The sequence below is a fragment of the Mesoplodon mirus genome (genome assembly GCF_964341445.2).
Source record: "Mesoplodon mirus genome assembly, chromosome: 4".
Classification (NCBI taxonomy): Eukaryota; Metazoa; Chordata; class Mammalia; order Artiodactyla; family Ziphiidae; genus Mesoplodon; species Mesoplodon mirus.
In genome coordinates, this window is record NC_138979.1 from 5,692,031 (window position 1) to 5,712,016 (window position 19,986).

Sequence of the window (19,986 nt, forward strand, 5' to 3'; positions counted from 1 at the left end):
TACACCGTCAAAGGCCCTGCTCATCCATAAGCATTGGCCACTTTCAGTGAATAACTATTTCCTCTGGTCACAGAGAGAGAAGAGGTTTACATGCAGAGAGCAGAAATAGATTCTCATTCCTTGCCTTCCAGTGTGCTACGCCTGCATGCCTCTCACCTCTTCTTCACGTATAAATGCTATTGCCGCTTGGGAATATTTAAGGAGTAATTTTAAGTGATCGTTAGTGGTATTTTTTTTTTTTCTGAACCACCGATTGTTATAATTTTGTACTGTTTTGGTCTTACAAACCTTTCAAGACCACCCATATAAATTCACTGATCACTCTACATAGCTTTTCAATTTGGTTTGTTTTTTGTTGTTTATGGTGAGGAAAAGAGGAAGAAACAATAAAGAGTACGTTGAATTCTAGGGTTTATAGAATCTTTTTCTTACAGATCTATACAAAGCACTTAAACTTGGCTAATAAGATGCACTTTTCCCCCCAGTCTTGTCCATTTAAAACTGCCCTGGCACAGGGAGATCAGCTCGGTGCTTTGTGACCGCCTGGAGGGGTGGGATAGGGAGGGTGGGAGGGAGATGCAAAAGGGAGGGGATATGGAAACATGTATATGTATAACTGATTAAATTTGTTATAAAGCAAAAAATTAACAAAAAAAAACTGCCCTGGGCGTCCTGTAAAGAGAGAAAAAACAACTTTATGGGTGGGACAGTGAATTTTAGTTTCCAAAACTGTCACTTTAGCCTGGAAGACAGTATCTTCCCTGAATAAATAATTGATGTGAAGAGGAGACCATTTTAGTCTGTGACATCTGTTTAGCTTATCTTGACCTAAACACTGGAGTTTTACAAACTCACTATTTTGATTCCACACTTGACAATACTTTATGTACATTTGCTTTAATTTTTCCGAAGTCAGTAAAGAGCCGGCTCATACAATAATATGATTATCAGATAACTTCTCCTTGGGCATTTGTTATATTTGTATTGCTAATGGGTCAGAACAAATTTTGGGGAAATATCCCCCTAGTTTGTCGCTAATGAATTATGTGGTGAAATCAGGTTTCCTCTTTTATGGAACTTCTGCTATGAAGGGCCACGTGCACGGGCTGGAAGGTAAGGAGAAAGCAAAAGCCAGCACTTCCCGGGAGCTGATACCTACCTGTGAAATACACCTGCCTTCCCGCTTTCCCCATCACTCCTCCCCTACATGAATAATTGATCCCCGATAACTGATAACCAGTGGAGTACTCATCCTGGGATCTGTGAAACTCTGAAATTATCTGCAGATCTAAGCGTTTCTCTGGAGAGTATGCAACTTTCACCCGATTGTCAGTGGTGTCCGTGATCCTGTGAAGTTTAAAAAGCCTGCAGTCCTATGGATTTGGCCAAAGTGGGCAAGCTCCACGGTGCAGAACTAACACTGATGAGCACCCTTTATTCTACCCACTTCTGCTTGCTGAGTTCCTGCCCCTCCTTTACCACCAGAGTCTGCTTCAGCTCTGGCTGTGCTCATCTGTGTCACTCACGGAGCATTTCAGACCTGCAAACGTGTTTTTAAGCCATCAAAGCCCCCATTTCTTCTTACTGTACTGGTCTCACGCCAGAGTGCCTCTCAGTCAGTCTGTTTTATTTATTTATTTATTATTTTTAAAAATTTTATTTATTTAATTTTTTTTTTGGCTGCGTTGGGTCTTTGTTGCGGTGCACAGGCTTCTCACTGCGGTGGCTCCTCTTGTTGCGGAGCACGGGCTCAAGGTGCGTGGGCTCAGTAGTTGTGGTACGTGGGCTCAGTAGTTGTGGCTCATGGGCTCAGTAGTTGTGGCACACGGGCTCAGTAGTTGTGGCTCATGGGCTCAGTAGTTGTGGCACATGGGCTCAGTAGTTGTAGCACACGGGTTCAGTAGTTGTGGCTCGTGGGCTCAGTAGTTGTGGCTCACGGGCTTAGCTGCTCCGCAGCACGTGGGATCTTCCCGGACCAGGGATCAGTCCCACGTCCCCTGCATTGGCAGGCAGATTCTCAACCACTGTGCTGCCAGGGAAGCCCCCTTTCCTAGTTCTGTTTCTCATGACAGCTTCCCACAGAGACACAGAACCTGAGTTAACCCCCCTCCCCCACCCCCAGCCAGGGGCACTTCCTGTCCTGGGCGCTGCTCAAGGAAATAATAAAGCAGTTATTTCTTACTTGAAGCCGTGCATCTTGGAGGATGGGTGAGACAGGAAAGAACATTTATTCATGCAGTTATGTTCCAGGCCCAGTCAGTCTGTTTTTGATGTGCTCATCCCATTAGATACAAAACTTGTAGATACAGGATTAGATCAGGGATTTAAACTATGTTTATTGACTGTGTTGGACCATAGTAACTAACCTTGTTTTCTTAAGTAATGTATCATATAACCCTTTAGCAAAATGTCAGGGTCAAAAACTGAACTTGGTGCAGTTCGTTTTGAGGTCTGTGGGCATTTGGATCCGTGGGCTGTCAAGGAGAAAGTAAAGCATGTCTCCTTCAGGGTGACATGTCCCGGAAGGGCAAGGCCATCACCCTGGAGACGATGGCGGTCTCAGGGACAAGAGGACGTCAGTGACCAGAGGTTCACGGCTCCAGAGGCTGTAAATCCTGAACACATGACTGAAGCTCCAGCCCCCTGTTGCCCACAGCTCCTGGGCTGAGGATGAGGGCTACTCTCTGTATCCCTCTGCCCGGGGTATTTGCCACATAGAGAATGAGTCAGGTGGCATTAAGGTCAGACTCACAGACCCTCGCTATGAGACAAAGGCACATGTTTAACAAGGACAAAGGTGGAGACACGCCCAAATGGGCAGAGCTGTAAACCAGGGAGCAGGTGACGAGACCAATGGCTCTGTTACATCATTGCCTGGTGAGATGCCTTAGAAAAGTCCTGTAACTTTGCTGAGCTCAGCTTTTATCCACTAAAAAAGTTCAATTTGAAATATTACTACATTCTATCTTTTAAGAATGTGATGGAGATGCAGTAGGTAATTTCTGTAAAGTACCTTAGACGCCAAAGAGAAAGACTGATATGGATCAGAAAGTAATATTGAAGACCTGGATTTCTACAGGGCTCCATGACCCACCCCACCCTCTCTCTAAGGCAGAGGAGCGGGAGAGACGGGTCATTATTATCAACAGGACCGCTCCAGGGTGCGCTGAAATCTAACCAGCAGACCCTAAAGTACATTTTATAACTTAAAGCCAAAATCAAAAGCTAAATTCCAATAAAATTCCAAGGCCTGGCAGACACCTAGCACGTAACTGTTACTCCATCAATCCATCGATATTGGCTGTGCGAATGAATTAAAGAATAAATGGATAAATTATGCTTACTTTATAATCACATTATATTATGTATAATATGTATATGTTATACATTGTATCTAGATTGGTCTCATTCTCAATATGCAGTCATGGTTCATATAATTCAGCTATTACTCGGGGTGGTAAATTGGATGATTTTTATCCTTAGAGAATTAGGAATGCAGGGTCAGACTCAACATTCAGGTGGTGCGTCTGGTCTCTGGATTTTTACGTGCTGCCTTAACATCTGGAAACTGTCTCTCAGACATGCTACAGGAAGACAGTTGGCAGTGGTGGGAAGAAGTGGAGGTGGCTGAACAGGAGTTTACTTGTAAGAGGGGATGGGGAAGGAGGAAAGGTACACAGAGAAAGCTGATGCCAGTTTGGGGCCTCAAAGATGGAAAATATAACCACAGCAAACGGAGGAAAATGTAACAACACATCAAGTTCAGACTACTGCTTCTAGTTATTTTTAAATTTCACAGTTTTGGTGTTAAGTTTGGACTTTGGGAGGGGCGTTCTAAAGTTCTATAGCTAAACATTAAAAAAATAAGCTGAAAAACATTCAGTGACACTAAATATCGATGTGTCTATGTCTCTGTTGTGCTTCCTAGCAGCCTGATGTTAGCTGCCAGACGACATTACTTTTAAAAGTACACTTGCAGTAAGGTAGTTGAATTATAAAGTGAATAATTTCCTAAGTCACTGCTCAAATAACCCTCAGTTTAGTGAAAATGGGGATATTATTGGATAGCAGTGTTGTTTGTCCTCTTAATGTCATTTGCTCCCTCTGATGAAGTCTGACAAGGAGATGAGCTGAAATTGTAAACCCATTTGCAGAAAACTAGACTAAGCTTATTTCCGCTCTTTTTAAGTCTTGTAACTTTCACTGCTGATTAGGCATCCCTTGGGAGATGATGCCAAAGACAAGGTTATCTGCAGTTTCTCCTTTGTGGGTTTTATTGACGAGGGTTTTTTGCTGAGCTGAGAATGTGGGACTGTGATAAAGAAACTAACAAATGCTTAGTTCACCAAAACCTTACAAAAGCAGTAGGCAGGAGTAAAATTCCAGATCAGCCAAAAGAAAAAGAAAAGGTTTTTATGAAAATATATTCCAATATCAGTCTGTGCTCTAACCCACTCACCCCCTCCTTAAATGACCGGATTGCTGCCCCTGGTCTTGAAGGATAGGGTTGTCATTGGGAAAATGAAAGGTATTGTGAAGACCAAGCTAAGTGATAAAATTGAGTTAGTGGTAAATTATAAGATAACACTTTGAAAAACATTGAACTAAACAAGAAGCTGGGAAGCAATTACTCTGCATAACCTAAACAACACCAGCCCTCCTAAAAATGCAACTCATCCAACAACTGGATGTTTAGGATTAAATTATTTATAAGCATAGATTCCCTGTAATAATCATTATCCTTATTCATTGGGCCTGGCTTTAATGTAGTGTTTCCAGCAGCATAAAAGCAGACTGTCATGTTTATGCCTGGTCAGCATTAAACACTGAAAAAAATTCTTTACTTGTAAACAGTTGTTTAGAGATAAAACATTAGCAGGGACTATATTCTTCTCTTTGTTCTGAGATGTGAAAAATCTGCTACCTTTGTGTGGTAGCTTTCATTTCAGTTCACCCCCAGGAGAAGATGTCAAGTATGCCCAAGGCATACAGATAATGACCTCCTGTCACTGAGCTTCTGTGGGAGGGGCTTTGCATGGATGTTCTCACCTAATCCTCACAGCTACCCCTGAGACAGGGATTATCCCATTTTACAATGGAGGAACACGGAAGTTAGGAGATTAGGTCATTTGCTTGCAGTCAAAGGGTTTATAAGAGGTAAAGCCAAGCTTGGAATCAGGTAGGACTGTCTCCCAAATTCATCCTTTTCCTAAAATGCCCACATCGCTTTTGTAGAGATCAGTGAACACACTCAGGACGATGAGGGATTCTGGGGGTGACTTTTCTCAAAGGCAAGTCTTTTCTTTTCTAACTCTTTGGGGAGATAGAGCTACTTTTCTCCATTCTCATCGTCTCCTTGGACACTGCCTGCTTTCCAATTTGTATCTAGTGCTAAATAGTGCATTTAATTTCCTGTTACTATATAAATATTGCACATAACTGGCAGCAGTCACTATTTCCTCCTTCCCATAAGGAAAGGAAAAAAATATTTTTTAGTAAAATATACTATTTAAAAATAATATAGCATAATTATATATTTATAGTATACTTATATTTATGATACAAATATATTTTATATATTATAAATATAATATACATAAAATATATATGTTTAGTATTTATATTTTAAGTAACATTTATATTTACAAATAATTTAATATATATGCATTCATATACACATACAGTAAAAGCCCATTTTCTTTCCGATGTTGACAGACAAATGTCACATCTATCTTCACAGCTTTGCATGGCATAATGGTAAAGAATTAGCACAGTTATGTGGAGTATAATTCCATTGGAATATAAGGGTAATAAATTTCTGTATAACAAAAATCTCTAACCCCAAATGATGGCCTCCAATTTAGTAAAATTTCTTAAAATTCTATCAAAATTAAGGAATTTGGGCATTTATTTTTATGTTGTAATCCTGATTGGCATTCTCATATATTTTAGTTTACAAATTGGGGAACTGAGTCACACAGAAATTAAGTGACTTGTCAGGGTCTCTTAGCAAGTCTTGAGCAGAACTGGGAAAATAATCTGTCTCCACTAAGTCACACTGCCACCAGAGTCATAAAATTTAAATATCAATAGCACAATGTGCAACCTAATATATTAACGAGAACAACAAAACAATTCCATGCCCTTGTTTACATTATTAAAAACTATTGGATACTCTGGTTTGATGAATTTCATATCTTTTCTAATGCAACCTATTTTATGACAATTGAATAGCACATCGCTATTAATCCTGCTCTCTAAATAGAACATTTGCTAATTTTTGCTAACTTTTGACTTTGTAATTGTCAATGATGAGAGAAAGTCATTCTTCTATATAGTGTGCTGGAATTTTACAAATTTTTAGATTTGCTCTGCCTTCTGAAATCCAACACTCAGAGATTAGATTTTCTTAAGTAACAGACCTAACATCATTTATAATTGCAAATTTTTAGCTAAACAAGCATTTTCCTACCAAAAAAAAAAAAAAAAACTACCCCTTTGGCAGTGTTTTAAATCTTTTGGTGATATTTTTGTTGTTGTTCTGCTGATTGTTTCTTCACAATCAAATATGCCACAAAAGTCAACTAACTTAGCTTTGAAACAGGTTAATACATAGAACCAAAAACTTGGTCCTATGCCTGTATATATATATGTATATATATATATATATATATATATATATATATATATATATGTCTACACATATATATATACATATATATATACACATATACAGACATATATATAGACATACATACACATGCACATGTACATAATATTTATCGCATAGTAACAACTTTATAAATCAAGAAATATATTTAATCCCAAGAATTCCCTTATAAACTTAGACTAGAAAGCAAAGAGCCTTCCAGTAAGAACTATCTGTATATTTTCTATGCTTTCCTTAATTGCTTATTCAACAGTGTTCACCAGCTGCTTACTATGCAGGCAGTGATCTTTCCTCTGGGGATACGAAGACGAATTCAACAAGATCTCTGTTTTTGAGAAGCTTACTCAATAGTCAGCAAATAATTGTAAATTCTGATAAATGCTTCTGTCAGAAGTATGTGCAGAGGACAGCAGAGGCAGAAGCGATCTGAAGTACTTCGGCGTTGAGTAAAATAAAAAGGACACAGGAAAAAAAGGTTCGAGAAAGCACTGCAGGGAACGTGAACCATGAATTGTAGTTAGTGGTTTGTAAATGTAGCGCAAGCTCTGGGGATAGACTGTCTAGGTTCAAACTCAGCCCTGACACGTCCCAACAAGTTTGACCTTGGACAATTACTTATCCTCTTGATTTTCTCATCTGTAAAAGGGGCCCACTAATAGTAACTACCTCATAGGGTTGTGGGGGAGATTAAACTAGAACATTCCCTGACACTCTTTTAGCACGCACTAAATTTTAGCTATAAATGATACTCACTCGGAAGGCTGAGAAGGCCTTTGTTGGGAAAGCAGGCATTTTATGGAGAAGAAAAAGCATGTGCAAAGTTGCAAAGACATATCCCATATCAGAGGCCACAGACTGGCCTGCACATTGTTACTACTGCTTTGGGTTGTCAGGTAGAGAGCAGTAGGGGCTGAAACAGGATAGACAGGAGGAGGTGGACAGGGTGGGCTCTGCGTCAGTTGCAGATGGAACCGTTAATCGTTTGGAGGCTGGAGAGTCCTATGATCTAATCAGATGTGGTGTAGGAAGCACATACTGACACCTGTGAGGATGATGTTTTGAAGTAGGGGCAGCATTTTAGCCAGAGAAAAATTGGGAAAGTATTGCCATCATTTAGGCAGGGGATGAGAGCAGTGACAGTGTGAAAATAAAGAAGGAAATTGAAAGGAGAAACACTTAAGATACAGGATCAAGAGGACACAGTAGTCTTTGAACAATGAATTGAGGGAAAAGGAAAACATGATGACCCTAAGGTTTCTGGACAACATCCTGTGATACCACTATCTAAATGTAAATTTACAGGAGAGGACCAGGTTTCACAGGAGAAAATAATAATGTTTGGTTTTGGTGCGGAATATTTGGTGCCTTTAAGCCATCCAGCTAATGTTCAGTAGGTAGTCAGATGCAAGAATTAGCAGCTCAGGGGGCTTCCCTGGTGGCGCAGTAGTTGAGTCCGCCTGCCGATGCAGGGAACACAGGTTCGTGCCCCGGTCCGGGAAGATCCCACATGCCGCGGAGTGGCTGGGCCCGTGAGCCATGGCTACTGAGCCTGCGCGTCCGGAGCCTGTGCTTCGCAACGGGAGAGGCCACAACAGTGAGAGGCCCACGTACCGCAAAAAAATAGCAACTCGGTAGAGAGATCAGGGCTAGAATTCTGGTCTTATTTTACTTAGAGACAGTGTAATGTATAGCACATACACATTTAAAATTATTATATCTTCCTGGTGAATTTGGTGAATTGACTCATGTTATTCTTTTTTTTGTTTTGGGGTTTTTTTTGCTTTAATGTCTACTTTTTCCGATTCAGTATACAGCTTCCCTAGCTTTCTTTCATTTCATGGTATATTTGTCAATCTCACCACTTTCAACATTTCTCTACCCCAAAGAATGTATTTGGGTTTTGTTTTGCTTTGTCTTTCAGTTGGAGATTGGACCATGTTACTAATAAAATTACTAACATTATTGGATTTAAATAGACCACTGTATTGTTTTCTGTTTGTTCCATATGTTCTTACGATTCTTTAGCCATCTTTGTGTTTTTGCCTTTTCTGAATTAATCAATTGTCACTCTCTGTTAAAATCATTACTGTCCGGGCGGCGGGGCAGGCGGGCGCGGAGGTCGCCTGTGCTGGCCTGCGTGCGGCGAGGCTCCGGCGCCTCCGCGGAGCATCACGGGTCCGGGGAGGGGCGGCGCCGGCCCTGAAGCCTCGAGAACACGGCTAGGCAGCTGTAGTGCAAGGGGGAGCTGGCCTGCTGGCAGCTAGACGCCTGCTGGCGCCTCGGGTCTTGGCTGGCCCGGGAGCCCGAGGTGGCCAGGCCAGGGACGGCAGCAGGTAGGAGTGAGCCGCTGGTGCGGTGACGAGCAGGGAAGGGAGGACCCTGGCTGTTGGCCTGTGAACCCAGGCAAGAAGCAGCAGCCGACACAATCCAGACCCGGGTCCGTGGGCCCAGCTCGGTCCTGGGCGGCTGGTCGGTGGAACGGACCCGCAGGTGCGGCTCTTGTCACTCTAGGACCGGCTTCAGGACAGGTCCTGCCGCTGAGCCCTCAGTTCCCCGGGAGAGTGGAGTGGAGCCCGGGGTGTGCGCGACTCGGCACGGCGGCCACGCACGTCCAGGCCACCGGCAAGGGCGGTGGGGGGCCCGGGGAAGTGGTGGACTTGGGAGTGTCCTCCGATGGCAGAGAACCTGCAGGCTTCTCAGATAACTTTGGTGTAGAAGGTCGCTGTGTTGAAAGGCAGCTCTGTGTGCTTTTCCCCCCTTGGCGTGGATCAGCAGTGCCGAGGCCGCAGGCGTAATACAGAAGTGCGAGCTGAGACCGTCTGGAATCCCCAGACTCCGGGGAAACTAGCGGGGACAGCCAGCCTAGGGAAGAGGGCCCGAGGTGGCGGCAGCCCAGCAGGCGGCCCTCGTCTCAGGGCCCTAATCCTGGCTCCAGCGGGGGGGTGGGGTGGGGGGGGTGGGGGTGGGCTCAGGGGAGCTGAAAGGTCTTCTGGGCGAGCAGAGCCCCCAGTCCTGAGCTGTTCTTCGCTGTGGTTGGGTCATCTCCCGCCATCCAAGGGGAGAAATCTAGATGAGGTTTAAGAATCAGGGCTTTAAGAATGTGGACCTCGTAGCTGAAACCTTGGAACACGTGTTTTCAGCACAAGTGTTAAAGTGAAGGGAAGGATTGAACGCCTTTTCAGGGAGGGTGTCTCCCTGTGGGCAGAGCTAGAGAATAAATGGGTCTTGAATAAAGAAAACAAAAACAAATAAATAAAAATCATTACTTATATATTCGGTTACTCTGAGTTACTACCTTAGGGGTTGTAACATTCACCCTTGACTCATTAGAATCTAATTTAAAACTAGTCCTTTTACATATCATGATAAATGCAACATTTTAACTCCATGAATCCACTTCCTGTCTTCTGTGCTGTTAATATCAATTATTTAAATTCTACATGTTTTAAGCATATACAATGTTTTTATTGTTTCAGTTAGTAATTATGTATATTTACCATTGCTGTTCTTCTTCTTCCTGAATTTCTGTGCTTCCATCTGAGATCAGTTTATTTCTTTTTGAAGAACTCCCTGTAGTGTTTTTTTTTAATTAATTTATTACAAATCTTTTAGTAAAAATGTCTTTTGGTTTTTGTTTTTCTGAAAATGGCTTTATTCTGTCTTAAATTTTGTGGGATTTTTTTCTCTGAATACAGAATTCTAGTTTGGCAATTATTTCCATTCAGCACTTTAAGATGCTATTTCATTGTCACCTGTGTTCTATCATCTTGGTTAGAAAGTCCTTATGGAGTACTTTCTGTGCTATCCACGCTTGGGACACCCTCACCCTGGTCATTCCATTGTGGAGTGCGGTATTCTACAATGAGCTATCACATGTGTTTGTGTGTGTGTGTGTGTGTGTATTTTAGCCATTCTGATAGAAATGTATTCATATCTCATTATGGTTTTAATTTACATTTCCCTAATGGTGAACAATTTTGATGTGTTTTTTTGGTCATATGTATATCCTCTTTGGTGAAATATATGTTCATAATTTTTCCCCATTTTTTAATTAGATTACTTGTTTTTCCACTATTGGGTTTTGAGAGTTCTTCATATATTCTCAGTAGTAGTCCTTCCTCAGGTACATGGTCTGCAAATATTTTCTCCCAGTCCATAGCTTAGCTTTCTGTCCTCTTAACAGGGCCTTTCTTAGAACAAAAGTTTTTAATTTTGATGAAGTCCAGCATATCAGTTTCTCCTTTTATGTATAGTGTTTTGATAACAAGGCTAAGAACTCTACCTATCCTGAGGTCTCAAAGATTTTCTACTTTGATTTCTTCTAAAAGTTTTATGGTTTTACATTTTTCATTTATGTTTACGATCCATTTTGAGCTAATTTTTGTTCAAGGTCTGAGGTTTAGGTTGGACCTAATTTTTGCCCCTGGATGTCCAATTTCTCTATCACCATTTGTTGAAAGACTATCCTTCCTCCATTGAATTGCTTTTGCAATTTTCTAAATAATCACTTGGACATATTTGTGTGGACATATTTCTGGGCTCTTTATTCTTTTCCATTGATCTGTTTGTCTAACACTCCACGAATATCATACTATCTGGATTACTACAGCTGTATAGTAATAGGTAGATTGATCCTTTCCAGTTTATTCTTCTTTGTCAAGATTGTTTTAACTATTCAAGAGCCTGTGACTTTCTATGTACATTTTAAAATAAGTTGTTTGTTTGTTTTGTTTTGGTTGGTTGGTTTTTATTAAGACTTTATTTTTTACAGCAGTTTTAGATTTATAGCAAAATTGAGGGGAAGGTACAGAGATTCCCCTTATGCCCTCGCCACTCACGTGCACAGCCTCCACCGTTGACCACATCCCCACCAGAGTGAGACATTTGTTACAACTGATGATGTTCAGTGAAGCATCATAACCACCCAACAGCCATAGTTTGAGTCACAGTTCACTCCTGGTGTTGTACATTCAATGGATTTGGACAAACGTGTAATGACATGTATCCATCATTATGGTATCTTACAGAGTATTTTCACTGCCCTAAAAATCCTCTGTGCTCTGGCTGTTCATGCCTCCCTCCCTCTCCCCCCAACCCCTGGCGACCAGTGATTCTTTCACTGTCTCATTAGTTTTGCCTTTTCTAGAATGTCATCTAGTTGGAATTGTACAGTATGTAGCCTTTTCACATTGGCTTCTTTCACTTAGTAATATGCACTGACTTGCTCCCATGTCTTTTCATGGCTTGATAGTTCATTTTCTGGCCCTGAATAATATTCTGTTGTCTTGACGTACCCCAGTTTTAAAATAAGCTTTTTTATGTCAACAGAAAAATCTTGCTGGGGCTTTGGTAGGAATTACAATTAAAGCTATGCATCATTTGGGAAATAACTGACATCTTTACTGGGCTGAGTCTTCCAGTCCATGAATACATATGTCTCACCATTTATTTAGGTCTTTAATTTCTTTCATCACTTTGTAATTTTCAGCACACAAGTTCTGTATACATTTCAGTAAGTGTATACCTAAGTATTTTATTTTCTTTAGAGCAATTGTATTTTTAGCTTTGGTTTCCACATGTGCATTGTTAGTTTATAGAAATGTGATTGATTTTTGTGCCTTGTTCTTCTATCCTGAGTTCTTGCTGAACTCATTTGTTAATCTAGGAATTTTTATGTAGATTCCGTGGGATTTTCTGCATCTGCAGATAGTGGCAACTTTATTCCTTCCTCTCCAGTCTGTATTTTTGTTCTTGTCTATTACAATGCAAGAGTTTCCAATACTTTGTTGAATACGAGTGGTGAGAAAAATATCCATGCCTTATTCCTAACCTTAGGAGGAAAGCATTTAGTTTTTCACCATTAAGTATCATGTTAGCTATATGGTTTTTGTAGATGCTCTTTATCAAGTTGAGAAAATTCCCTTCTATTCCTAGTTTGCTGAGAGTTTATGTCATGATGTGTGTTGGATTTTGTCAAATCCTCTTCTTGCATCAGTTGACATGATTATATCATATACATTGCTTAATAAGTCATTTTTAAAATTTCAAAGTTGATGAGAATGATTTTCATGAAACGCCATAAGACTATTAATGCATACATAGGGTGTTTTCAGTAATACCAAAATAATGCAAAACAAATTAAAAGTTAATTATATAATTTTCCTTATCCTGAGTTCTTTATGCATTGCATTGCTCTTTTACTTGTAACTATAGCTACTGATTAACTGCTGAAATTACCTTTCTTTTAGTATTTCAGTTTTATGCTTCCCAAATATTACCAGACTAAGTACACATTCTAAGTTAAATTAGGCTGGGTCTTAAATTAGGATGTCTAAAGTGAGGCAAATTGAGGGAAATTACTGAAAACAAACAGAAAAACATAACTCAGGTTACAAAAGCCATTAAGAAATTTTTTTCTTGCAGATATAAATATGATACTTAAAAGGTGGTGCATGTTTAAGGTTAGGGAGTAGAGAATAATAACTCCAATTCACTTTTAGCAAAAAAAAGACAAGACATATTCATCTGAAGCTTAGTTGAACTTTTTAAATGAATTCACTGCTTTAGGGCAGTTGTCTACTGTAGCTTTGAAAATCACAGCAAGATTTACTCAAAGAAAGGATTATGGAACTCCCATTTCCCTAAGGAACCAGGCTTAACTGCATTTGTGTTCTGTTTCCTGTGCTTCAGTGCTGCTTCCTTCAACTACATTCAACTACAGCCTGAAGCCCTAGCTGGCTCACTGGGGAACAGGAAAATGCCTGAAGTCAGGCCGATTGTTATCTGAAAGTACAGCTAGCCAGCCACCATCTGTCCAAGTAGCGGTTGTCCAGAGATGGACATGGACATCTTTTATTTGACTATTTATTCATATAATATTATTCATATAGAATATGAGTTGTATAATTCACTCATATAATGTTATATTTACTTCAGTTATTTGACTATTTTAGCCAGGACTATCTGATGATACTTTTAGTTCTCCTTTTTTTTTTTTTTTTTTTAATAGTTTGATACTTCAAAAAAGCTATTTTTGTATTTGTCAACTATTGCCACAATAATGCTGTATAACAAACGATCCAAAATGCAGTGGCTTAGACCTGGAATATTATTTTTATCACTTATGGGTCAGCAGGCCAGTTTGCCTGCCTGTTCCAGGATGCAGTTTGACTGTGCTTGGCCTACCGTATAGCCTGGAGTCAGGTCTGCTCTCCACGCAGGTACCCAGGGTGTGAGCTCTTGGTGGATCACAGGAGGACAAAACTCCAAGCCGAAAAACATAAGCACATTTAAGGCCTCTTCCTATTCCATGACCATTACTATTCCATTGTCTCAAGCAAGTCATATGGTGAAACCTAACATCAAGTGACAGAAAATATACAGCTAAGTCCCCTACATATGAATGAGCTCTGTTCCGAGAATGCATTTGTAAGTCCAATTTGTTTGTAAGTCCAACAAAGTGAGCCTAGGTACCCAACTAACACAATCAGCTATATAGTACTGTACTGTAATAGGTTTATAATACTTTTCACACAAATAATACATTAAAAAAACCCCACAAAAATGCAACTTCTTTACTCTTACAGTACAGTCCCTTGAAAAGGACAGTAGTACAGCACAACAGCTGTCGTCCAGGGGCTGGCATCGAGTGAACAGGCAAGAAGAGTTACTGACTGGAGGAGGGAGAGGAGGTGGGAGATGGTAGAGCTGAAGGATCGCAGCAGTAGGAGACGGAGGGCCAGCTGCCACTTCACTCACGCCTGACGTGGATGGAGTGCACGTTCGCATCTTTGGAAGTTCGCAACTTGAAGGCTCGTATGTAGGGGCTTACTGTACTCTGTCCATTCTAGGGCCCTGCAAAGAGAGATGCTGAAACGTTAGGAACCGTGCAGTGTCCCGCTCAGTCTATGCCAGTGCACACCAGCGACCTGCGGATGCTTGCTCTGGGCTTCCTGAACGGAGGGTGTCTCTGTCTTAGGGCATTAGGGGCAGTAGTAGCCGCAGCAGTAGTCTCGTCTAGTACGTGTGTATAATGGCACTCGGTGCCCAGTACAATTGTCATTCTGCCCTTATTAACTTATGAGCAACAATTAATAAGCAAGGGGTGGTAAAATATATAGCTTGAATTTTTAAAAATAGCATTTAGTTTTTGCAGCTGCTGCGTTAGTAGTAGAAAGCCCAGTGGTCTGGTTTTCCTACGTGCAGACCTCCAGCTCTGCACTGCCCCTTGCCTCCGCCAGCCTGGACCACAGCGGTGTCCTTGGGCCTGGCTTCATCTCCTCCAGGCCCTCCCTTATGTGTAAACGTGACCACCAGATGCATCTCTAGGTCAGACTTGACGAGAAAGTGCATTCATTCTGACCCTACCTCTCCTCTGATCAAAAACCTTTCTAGTGGATCCCTATTACCCAGAGAATAAAGTCTAAAGGTCAAATTCTATACATGTAAATTCTTGTCCACGTAACCTTTGGTTACGAGGTCTTTCAACCTGGACTTGCCAATACCAGGCAAGTCTACATGGTCTTGTCCTATTTATCCTTAAGATGCAGATCAACTGTCACCTCCGCCTTGAACATTCTAGATCCTCTTAGCCTGAAGTAATAATCTCCCTTTCTTGCAAAACTCACAAGGCTTTTCCTGCCTCTTTTATGGCACCTATCATTTTCTAAGTTGTATCATTAATGTTGATCTATGACTTATCATTGCTATTGGACTACCATTCATCTTCTCCCATCTCAGTACTAAATATAAAAATAGATAACTAGTGAGAACCTACTGTATAGCACAGGGAACTCTACTCAATACTTGTTAATGACCTATATTGGAACAGAATCTAAAAAAGAGTGGATATGTGGATATGTATAACTGATTCACTTTGCTGTACAGCAGAAACGAACACAACATTGCAAATCAACTATACTCCAATAAAAATTTATTTAAAAAATACTGAATATATTCCCTTGGCAATATTTAATAGATAAATAATTTTCTCAATTCATTAATACCCTGAGTAATTGTTCTTCCCTGCTAGGCATGTCAATAAGCTTAAGTGGTGGTTGAGCATTGCTTTGGTTTCAGAATAATTTTGTTCTAGATGCCATCTATGGACATATCAGGGACTGGGCCTTCGGAAGCATTTCAACTCCAGGAAACATCGGACTGTGCAAATACTCTGTAGTTTTACTTGACTTAGAAGCTATGACAGGGTAGCCTGACCTCCTGAGTAAGGCTATCCTGGAAAACGCTCCACGCATTTGATATCCTTTGCATCCGAGGTCGGCAGCCATTGTTTGCCTTTCCTGCCAAGAGCGAAGTCCTGAATCATAGCGCCCCCTAATGTTGAAAGCAACCCTTTCACTTTTAACAGATCAAGTAAATGGAATGAGACTGTGAATTTAACTGCGGAACCTGTAATGACGCACATTTGTGTAGAATGCAAGCTTTATGAATACTCTTTTGAACGCCTATTTCATCTCTGTTCCTACCAGGGCTGTTCTGAGCTTAATTCATCCTCATGTATATCTTTCGAGATTGTCAGTAAAGTTTTTCTTCCTTACCAAGGCATCACCTTAGGCTGTGGAGTGGAAGAAACTAAATCCCGTGGTCTGAGGAGTTTGTGCCATATTTTTTTTCATAGTTGAGTAGTGAGAGTATTCTTTATCTCTCTTTCGTATTTTTATTCCGAATTTCAGAGTTTTCATTTCAAAGTAGATATTTTTCTCCAATAAAGTTCCTCTTCTTCAGCTTCCCCTTATTTTTGGAAAAGAAAAAATTCAAATATAGAGTACAGTTCAATATAAAGTGAATTGTAGTGTTATATGCCTCTCAGCCTCTTTCTACCAGATTATTTAAATAAAAGATTTGTTGAGAGCCAGTTTTCTTGGGATGTTGGGTAAAGTCTTCTTAAATTCAGTTTTCAGTCTGACAGTGTTCATAAAAGCAGAACCTAAAGGTAAAACGGGTTCACAGTTTCCATCAGTTTTGTTATGCAAAATACTTTATTTTGTACAAAATTGGATTTTTCAAGAATAGGAAAAGCTCCAATAAATCACATCAAGAGTTCCAAAAATGCATATAGAACCCTATCTGTGTACCCACTTTTCTAGGCAACTAGATGTGAGCTGGTAGAGATTGATGGATTGGTGGTTGAAGAGGAAATAATAGAGAAGAAACTAAGGTGAGGGGCACCACACTTGCATAAGCTCGGAGGAGCCCAGGGCGCGGTCTGATAACGTTCCTCAAAGTGTGACAGAAAGAAGAAACGATATGATTTTGAAAAACCCTCCTCATAAAATTTCAGTTCCATTCTGTTTGCTCTGCATCGTGATGTGTCTTTTTTTTTTTTTTTTTTTAACACAGGGCCTCAGCAAGGATGTGGTGGTTATCTGACAGGTTCAGATCATACCTTTGCCTCTCCTGATTCTGATTCGAATGGAAGATACGACAAGAATTTAAACTGCATATGGTTCATGACCGCCCCTGTAAACAAACTAATTAGACTCACCTTCAACACATTTGCTCTGGAGGCAGCAACTAGTTTGCAAAGATGCATTTATGATTATGTCAAGGTAAGGCTATTATGTTTCTTCACAGAGTCTTCTAATACAGACTTTTTCATGGTGTATTCCAGTTTATACCACACAGGAAGTCCTGAAAGTTGTGAGTGCTGATAATTTTTAAAATGACCTTTTCTTCAATGACATAGCGTATAATATTGCAGATGCTCTATCTTCACATCAAAATAATCTTTAATACAAATGACTCAAAATTTTTGTGCAGCTTCTAACATTAGCTTTAAGATTTACTGTTCCTCCAAGCCTTGTCGAGAGATGATCTATGGGAAGATAGGTTGTGTGGAAAGAGATACTCAAAGGATCTTTGGCAAAGTCTAAAATAAATGACAGTGTCTGTATGCAAATCATCACTCCTTACTTTATTTTCAAAGTTTGTATATTTACTTATATTACTTTTAGATGTGAAAAATACCTTAGTTCTGAAGTCCCATTAGAAGTAAATCAAGAAAATTTTCAATTTTTAAATGACTCTTTAATATTAAATCATTGTATCCATCAGGCTATACGCATTCAGATTAAAAGTGCTAAGTAGCATCAATCAATGTAGACTACTGCACTCTTCGGGGAAAACATCAAGTAAAGCAGTACTTCCGCTCACAAGGAGCTTAAATTTGATTGCAGAATTAAGGGATGCCACATGCAAATCAACACTAGGTAGTTCAGGAGAGTCAATATTCAAGTGCATTGGGCATAGGCTTGAAGCCATGTGCAAGTTTAAAAGGGAGGATGATTCATGATGATCTGCTATGAACAAGAAAGACTTCACAGAATGAGGGGGCACTTATTCAAGCTGGGAGGAAGGGCATTCTAAGCAAGGCGAACATACAAAAAAGGCATTGAAGTTGAAAGAGTGAAGAGGCTGGCTTTATCAGAGCAGAATATTGTGAAAGCGGAAGAAGTAAGACTGCCTGAGTGGAGAAATATCCAGACTGCAAAGGATCTTGAAAGTCAAGCTCATGGCACTTAGCTTTTAGGCAGTTGGAAATAAGGAGTGGTTGCAGGTTTTCCACTGAGTGGTAAGTTGAGAGCAGGACGTAAGAAAGATGACTCTGCAATCAGCATTCTGGGTGGATGGTCGGGGGTGACTCTGGGGTTACGACCCCAGAAGGAAGTTGCCGTTAGGTGAGAAGGGTACAGAGACGGTGCAGATGACAACCTTGGTGTGAGAGAAACTTTGAAGTTCAAAAATTATCTGAAATTTTACAGAAATTGGTTTTAAAAGAAAGAGAAGGAAAAGTCATAGACAAAATACACATTTGAGCCCTTCATTACATATAGGCTGTCTTACATTTTCACTGTGAAAAGAACCAAGCTGGGAAGCCCAAAAGAATATCAGTACTGGGGCTTCCCTGGCGGGCGGTCCAGTGGTTAGGATTCCACCCTTCCACTGCAGGGGGCATGGGTTCCAACCCTGGTCGGGGCCTGAGAATGTTAGTAGTCTTAGGAGGAGGCCATGGATTTGTAAGTATTGGTTCAGTCTGGGTGACAGCAAAGCAGACAAGTGAAATTTCCCCGGGGGCAGAGAATGGAGCCCCAGCATGAAGACAGCAGCCCAGACAGGAGGCAGCAAAAGGGCATTTCTTCTATCAGGAGAGAGATGCTGTCTTTGAGAGAGGCTGCATGGCGCTGGAAAGCCTGGCTCCCGCTCAGCAAAAGGAAAGGTACAGCGTGAGGCAGCCAGAGAAGACAAAGCAGGCAGGAGGAGAGACAGACGCGTCATGGAAGACATGGACAAACCAGGAATAATGCAGTTATCACGGAAGGCGAGGGAGAAAAGTCTTTGCCAAGGATGTACGGTCAGTGCTATTAAATTGTAAATCAGAAGCCAAGAAAGGTGAAGATAAAGAAAAAACTCATTAGATAGGATGACAACCATTTAAATAAAGTATTGGCACAGAAGCCAGATCAGAGGCAGTTCACGAAAGACTGTAGATAACAAGAAATGTCCGTTCGGGTTGAGTTCTTCTGGTCTGAAATGAGACCAAAGGGGCCAGAGCAGCAGTGAGCTGAGATTCAAGACTATTTGAGCACTACCCTGATTTTACAGAAGAGTAACAGGCTTTTGAGGCAGATAATATGGACTCAAACCCAGCTGTGCCACCTGACAAATTTCCCTACTCCCTGATTCCGCATCACTTCGTCTACTGGACAAACAAACAAAAATTCACATAACCGTACCTGTCTTGCAAGGCTGTTTTGAGCATAAAGAGTATTCAGCACTGTGCCTGACATATAGTTTGTAAATAAATTTCTTTCTTTTTTCCCCCCTTTGGGTAATTCCAGATGGGTATGAGGGCTATAGAGTCTCCTTTTTAAAAAATATGATGAATAATTAAGTTAGATATACATTATTATAAGTACAAATTCATGTGGGATGTTTAGAATATGGTCCTGCCAGGAGGAGGGCTGATTGGATTTATTTTCAAGATTCATTTCTATGTGTGATTTGATAAGATAATCAAAAGAGCTATTGGGAGTTCCCTGGCAGTCCAGTGGTTCAGACTCTACGCTCTCACTGCTAAGGGCCCGGTTTCGATCCCTGATGGGGGAGCTAACTAAAATCCCACAAGCCACGTTGGGTGGCCAAAAAACATTAAAAAAATAAATAAAAGAACCATTAATTTTCTAAATGTCCTCAAGCTATTTAGGATAGACATAGCAATATTGAAAACAAGGAGTTATCCTCTAGCTTCAATATAAAATGTCCTTTTTTCAAAAAGAAATTCTGTTCAGATCTGCTTT

The 19,986-nt window shown here is 40.6% G+C and overlaps 1 protein-coding gene across 1 annotated transcript in view; it reads left to right on the top strand.

Annotated features, from left to right (window-relative positions):
• The window catches only part of CUBN (cubilin), a 270,373-nt gene that overhangs the window by 229,023 nt on the left and 21,364 nt on the right, over positions 1 to 19,986 (top strand). The window contains exon 60 of the mRNA XM_082617071.1: positions 17,030 to 17,238. Coding sequence (XP_082473197.1) covers positions 17,030 to 17,238 — 209 coding nt within the window. The remainder of the gene's footprint in view (positions 1 to 17,029; positions 17,239 to 19,986) is intronic.